Below are 7,061 nucleotides of genomic sequence, written 5' to 3' on the forward strand. Positions count from 1 at the left end.
CAATCAATTAAATCTCTTTCAGCCATAATTATCGCTTCTAATGTGCTAAAATTAACAGATGATGAAGTAGCAATTGACTTATGTGAAAGCTCGGCCAAATAAACTCCAACTTCTTAGTCATAGTTCTCATTTCGAATTTTCTATCTCCTCAAAACTATTTTCTAGAACCCCCGATTTTCTATCTCCAAGCTATGTCAATTTTGCTCACAAAACAAAAATAATTTTGCCATAGCCCTAGCCCTTCTGCTAATTTCCAGAAACCACCAGCTCTTGTCTCTTCCTCCCCTTCTCCATGACCGCGTCCTTGCTCTGTGCCCTAGCAGATTCAGCGCCATAACTAATCGAAATTGCTTCTGAATTTCGAATTCACCAATTGATTGGAGAAAAATTGAAAGAAGAAAAGAGAATAGGAGAGCTCCGACAAGGATTTTTTGTGAGCGAGAACGCTGACGGAGAGATTCCGCGTTATCCCGACGACCTGAAGATCGCCGTCACTGTCGTAAATGGCGTAAACATCGGACTCGGACGGGAAGTTTATGTTGGAATCGGAGGAAATCGTCACCGACTCAGTCTCCGATAGCTTGTGCAGCGTGGAGACGACGAGGTCGAGGCGGCGGCGCTTCGCCGGCGATCTGAGCTCGAAGGATGCGGAGTGGAAGAGAGCGGTACACCAGTTCGCCGCCGGAGGAGAGAAAGAAAGAGGGATGGAGAGAGAGAGAGAGAGATTTAGTGTAGCTAATTTTTTTAATTTTAAGGGGAGGGGTATTGACTTTTTGCTTAAAAACTGGCCATTTTTAAATATTTTTATTTCATAGGCTAGATTTTAATTTTATAATATGAAAGTGGACACTTCTATATATTAACTCAATAAAATATGTGGACAAATTTTTGAATAAAAAAAAAGAATAAATAAATGCATTCTTACGAGACACACTGGAAGTACACAGTTTGAAGTGCACAGTTAGGAGTACCCTATCGAGAGTACATTGGATTATTAATAACATAATAAGTTATATCTTGGAATCAACATTATGATTTATTATTTTTTTTATTTAAAATATATTTGCTCACATTTATGACTACATTAAGGATAGAAAAACTTAAAATAATGTATTTGATAAGACACAATTAAGAGTACATTGTTACGTTATTAAGGACATATTTATTTAAATGTCATTCCTTTTTTTTTTTTTTTTGCAGACATGTCATCGCAACTTCCTATCATCCGTCATAGTGGACATATATTGGGAGAGATCATATTATATAGGTGGGGACGAGGTTATTACATACATGCACGTGAGTCAAATATTTTATGATAATTAGTACGAGATATTCACGAGCAAATACATACTAATGAAATTTAGAAGTATTTAATTTATATGACAAACATGAACAACGATATGAAAATAAAGGTTCACTTGAAGAATGATACATATTTTTTTCGATTTCTCATAGAACAATATGACTATCCAATAGTATATGTGATCAAGAAAGACAAACAATTAGCAGCTGCAAGCCTGCAAGTGTATCATATCATAGATACTCAATGTTCTATTATCTTGCATAAAAAATATGATGTAGATCAGAATGAACCACATGATGACGAGTCAGTGTCATCAGATGGGGATGACAACCACCATAAAGAACTATTTAAATCATTAACACGTGAATTTGAAGGTTGGATTCGTCAATCAGGGCACCTCGATAGAATTATCGAGCGACGTAATTTCTCTTATGAGCATCATGTAGGCAACGACGCTCATCATGATCATGATATTGATCCATCGCGTCATGACCTACTTAATTGGATGATTGCAATTTCCAAAAAACTAGCATCCTCTAGCTTGTGGGCCATGACCTCATGTATCGCATTATTGGCACCATTGCCTATCATCAAATTAAGAAAGTGACCAAATGGTCTTTTCCTAAACTTGTTCACAGCTTCATCGCTGCCTATTGCACGTAACATCGACCCAACATGCTCTACAACCTCATCGTTCACATATTGTGATACGTCCCTTATATATTTGCATTTATGGTCTCATCCATTTACACCTAGGTTGTAATCATGTAAATGATAAATCTATAAATCAAATGTTCAACTGTATACAAGATATCAAATGTTTAAGTCAATTGTGTGCTATCTCAAATGTTCAACTGTGTAATCATGTTCAATGCTGTATTCTATATCAATTGTGTATTAACAATTAATTGTGAACTCGTGTTGTCCCAAATTTTCAATTGTGTACAATTAATTGTGTATTCAATTATCAATTATGTAATTCAACTTTGTGCTATCTCAAATGTTCACTTATGTAATCATGCTCAAATATTCCCTAACTCAATTCCAACTGTTAATAAATTTCATGAAAGAACAAATCACATGTATTGCAAATTATTCTTCAAATAAACTAGTAGTTGGCAGCATTAATATTCGGATTTAGTGGGAGAATATGAAATGAAAAGAAAAAGACGAGCAAAAAAAAGGCTGAGAATGGAAAAATTCTCAGCCTGAGCTCGAGCCCTCTCGGCCGAAGCCGAACACGTCGAACTTCTATGAAAATCCTACCCTCTTCTCTCATTTTCTTGTATCGGTAGCGAGTGCGGCAAAGCTACTGCCACCGCCATTCTTCGCCTCTCAACAACGGCACTAACCCACAACCTCTTTCCTCAACTCAAAACAACAACAATATTCTCATTCTTTTTTCACTTTACAGTCACAGCAAACTCATACCAAGTAAGACAATTTCAATTTTATTTCTAAAGGAAATGGGTGTTCATAATCTATGTGATTCGTGAAATGGACTTATGTGCCATCGGGGAAAAAAAAAACTCACTAGCAAGTGTGGCTCCTTCGCAGCATCGATAGGTCCTCTGAAGTGGTCATTTTCTACTTCACCATTGTCAATTGTTCACCGGTTGTGTACTCTCGTGGCTTCGCCAGCTCTCGCGACTTCTCCGCCCCTTCTGCCGTCGACTTTGAAAAGTTATGTATATGTATACACGGATCACAGATTCACAAATATAGTTTACTTTCTCCAAAAGCTCACTACATACCTATCAATAGACACTTTAATATGCCTACTATTTAGTATGTATGTGATCACTCCCCTCTAAATTTCTACTTAAAATTCGATTTTTCATCAACACAATCCTTGCACATAAATATATATAGTAATAGAGTTTAGTTTAACCATAAAACAAAAGAACATATACATAAAGAATTTGATAAGGAATGTCCTTTGTTTTCGCATCAATATAATCTTTGGGACATGGATCAATATTGTTCTGTAAAATCTAATTGGATCAAGACAACTTTAGATGATAATAAATATGTAGGCCTATTTGAAACTGAAGAAAATAGGGAAGAAAACATCTTCGTTTTCATACTTTTTCTCACAAACTTTTCAGCTGCAGCAAACTCCTCCTTGAGAAGCAGCACCATCTCTTCCAGCCGAAGTTCCTTGGTTCCCTCCATATCCAATTTTGATCCCATTCGACTGCGAAAATAAGAAGCAAACTCAAACTTATATAGCAAAGATCTCAACATCATTCTAGCCAAAATGAGTTAAGGCCATCATCAATTTGTCATATCAGAAGATTCAGAAAGATTGCATGTACCTCATTAGACGCGTCAAAAGCTCCATCCTGAATCTTCTTATAGATCGTTGATGCAGTCTGCACAAAGGCCTGTAGAAGAAGAGTCGCGAGAAATATGCAAGATTATGTATATATAATATGCCATACAATTCATTAAGGCCTTGAGCTCGATGAATACTGCTTTTACCTCCTCGACATTCTGAGCTGTTTTAGCAGATGCCTCCATGAATACCAAGCCATTCTCCTTTGCAAACTGCTCACCTTCCTCAGTGCTCACGGCCCTTCTGTGAGCAAGATCACACTTATTTCCTATCAACATTATCGTCATGTTCATGCTCGCGTGCTGCCTTGCATCCTCCAACCAGCTGGCGAGGTGGTTAAAAGTTTCCCTCCTAAAAGAGTTGGAATCCATTTCAATCAGTTTGACACGAACGCGTGTTGTTGGTACAGAATGATTCAAGATACACAGAGCCCTTTTATGTCAAAATCGGGGGCTTTCATTGGTAAAGTGGAAACATATGTTATTGTTACAAGGGCTACATTATGTGGTTCTCAGAGTAACAATATGTTGTAAAAATTTATAAGAACATTCTTATTCTGTCAACGATGTCAATTAATCGATTCTGTCTCACAAAGAGTACCTACGCAACCACAATGTAGTCGAGGCAGCCTAAATGAAAAACAATACACAAACAAAGTTCAAACTGTATATGCACATATCAACAATCAAAGACTCAGAAAATTCAGTTATCTTAGTTTGCAAGATTCATGAAATATGGGACCATATATATAAGCATGAAGTCACAAATGTATCTCATTGTGAAAGAAGAGAAGCAACCATATGCGTCCGACTTTAAGTCTGGTCCAATATAACCCCTTGATTTACACCATAGCATTAATTCTCATGTATCTAATCTCCAAAAATTCAAGAAAGAAATAGCACCTTGTGATGTCGTAAACTAGCAGGGCTCCAGCAGCACCTCTGTAGTAAGACCTCGTAATAGACCTAAACGATTCTTGACCAGCCTGGCATGAACAAATGAATAAACAAACCAACTAATCATAGTTACTTTGTAAAGAACAAACATAAACTAAAGAAATCTGCCATGGGATTGCCATACTACTCCCCTCAATCCACAAGCTGACACAATAAGAAATTAAGAATGTAGCTATTGCCCTCCTTAACTTCATTACATCATAGGAAAAACAATGCTATGTTATTATGACAAACCGTGTCCCAAATTTGTAGCTTGATGGGCTTGTTCTCAATTGTGATCATCCTGGCTCCAAATTCGACACCAATGGTCAAGTCGTGCACTGGCTGAAAGCGCTTGTCCGTGAACTGCAGAAGCAGACATGATTTTCCAACACCTGAAGAAATGATAACAAGTCATGAAACAAATACAAAATCTTCATCCATCCTCCACTAAAACAACAACAATGATGTCCAGCTTCATACGCAAACAACAATAAGCCCAACCTAACTTAAACCGGCATCGTTCCCATCATAATATATTCAAACAAAATACAATGCAAACTAATTTTACCGTGATGCAATTCATTCTTGTTTGCATCATAATGTTAAAAATCTATAAAGCCAGAGACACAGAATCAGAATCTAAAATATTCAAATTTTCTTGCCGATATAAATGACATGATAGAATTCAGATTCGAATTCTTCAATAATTCCTCACTCGAAAAACTACATCTAAAGTTTTAATGGAGCACAAAAAACATCCTTTAAATAGGCAAAAGGACCAAACAGACAAAAAAACAGAGCTCACATTTCAACATTACAGATCGGAAGCCAACAACAATCAATCAATATTACTACCAAAATTCAAAAAGATAATAATTTATTAAACAAAAACAAACACCAAAAAAAGGAAAAAGAGATTACCGGTATCACCGATGATAATGTACTTGAAGAGGTAAGCGTACGACATTGAATCAGCAGATCAAAAACCGAAGTGTTTTTGTCCAAATGAAAGCCAATCAAATAATGATGAATTCGATACGAAATGAGGTGGGAATTCTTATCCAGAGAAAACAGATAAAAGAGTTCTTGAATCTTGATTTGTTTGAACATGGGAAGATTCCAAAAATGTTTTTATGAGGTTTCGATGTTGCTTAACATGGAGAAATTCTTCTGTGCTAAGTAACAGAAATGTCCTTAATTAATTTTAAAATACTGTAAAAGAAAGAATTGGGTCCAAAAAAAAAAGTAACAGAAATTTCAACTACTTTGTTGCGTTATAAATCATGTAACGAAACATTGTTAAGTACTAGTTTAGCGGTGCATATTCACTTCCTTTTTATCGTTTAGTTTGTAACCTTGTTTAATAATCTTAATTGTTTAAGTTAAAATTGTTTTAAAATAATTTAGAAAAAAAAAATTGAAATACACACGGTTATTTATCTTTAGATTTGTGGCTATCCTAAAATTATAGTAATATGGTTTTTTTTTCTTGGATAAATCAAAATCCATATTTCAGTACTAAATTAGTTTTTGTGATTTATAGGCAACAAACAATCCAATCTATATAATATATAAAAGAGGAGTTTTTTCCTCCATTCTTTCCCTCTATTTTTTCTCTCTCTTCTTCCACCAAATTTTTCAGTATTTTCTCTTCTTTTTTATAATTTTAATTATTTTCTAAACATCACAAAATTTTATTTATGAAAAAAAAATATTCAATATGCATCTTAAATTTAATTTTGTGACAAGTTTTTTAATATGGTAAAAAAAAATCATCAAAAATGAATTTAAAACGAATAAGTTATGAAAATTTTAAGATATTTTATTTTCTCTCTCTTCGCTAAAATTTTATAATTTTTTTATTTATTTATGTTAGTCCATGGGAATATTTATTCATTTAATATGTCGTGTAATACTCAATAATAATAATGTGTAATGTTAATTTTTATTATCAAAAAATTTGAAATTATTTAATAACTATGATTATCATTACACATTATACAAAGTTAAAATTTGTAATTGATGAGGTTTATCTTTAATTTATTTTTAAAATATATTTTGTATTTAATTATAATTTATCTAATATTTATATATTTTTATTTAAAACATGTGGTTGATTTCGATGTTTGTCGTGCATCGCACGAATGGTCATACTAGTTATAGCTTAATAGGAAGTTTGGGCCTTGTTTTAGTATAGATACCTGATGGGCCCATTAGTAAAAATCATTAGTTGCCTGGGCCTTTTGACGTATATGCTTGGTGAAAATTCTATAGATAATGACACTAACATATATAACGAAGAATAAAAATTAGGCTGTTAGTGAAATTAAAAAATATATCTATTCATGGCCCCCATTTTATTCTTTATAGTCACTATCTAAAATAATAATTTGAAATTTATCTCATATTTTACCCTGCGTTTAAATATGGAGGCTATAAAAAATAAAATCACCCAACTTAAATAATGGAGTACAGTATCTAA

The 7,061-nt window shown here is 34.0% G+C and overlaps 1 protein-coding gene across 2 annotated transcripts; it reads right to left on the minus strand.

Moving 5' to 3' along the window:
- Positions 1-2,384: 2,384 nt before the first annotated feature.
- On the minus strand, positions 2,385-5,824 carry LOC131012200 (ras-related protein RABB1c-like). Of its 2 annotated transcripts, none has more exons than XM_057940107.1 (7): positions 5,501-5,824; positions 4,832-4,971; positions 4,544-4,626; positions 3,788-3,992; positions 3,622-3,690; positions 3,391-3,500; positions 2,385-2,964 (listed from the first exon to the last, which is right to left on the minus strand). In XM_057940107.1, the coding sequence occupies exons 1-6, from the start codon at positions 5,544-5,546 to the stop codon at positions 3,408-3,410; spliced, it is 636 nt and encodes a 211-aa protein (XP_057796090.1). In that variant the 5' UTR covers positions 5,547-5,824; the 3' UTR covers positions 2,385-2,964; positions 3,391-3,407. The 2 variants fall into 2 exon arrangements, with proteins under 2 accessions (XP_057796090.1, XP_057796089.1); XM_057940106.1 differs by having other exon boundaries at positions 2,385-2,967.
- Positions 5,825-7,061: the final 1,237 nt, after the last annotated feature.

This window comes from Salvia miltiorrhiza, chromosome 2, assembly GCF_028751815.1.
Source record: "Salvia miltiorrhiza cultivar Shanhuang (shh) chromosome 2, IMPLAD_Smil_shh, whole genome shotgun sequence".
Classification (NCBI taxonomy): domain Eukaryota; kingdom Viridiplantae; phylum Streptophyta; class Magnoliopsida; order Lamiales; family Lamiaceae; genus Salvia; species Salvia miltiorrhiza.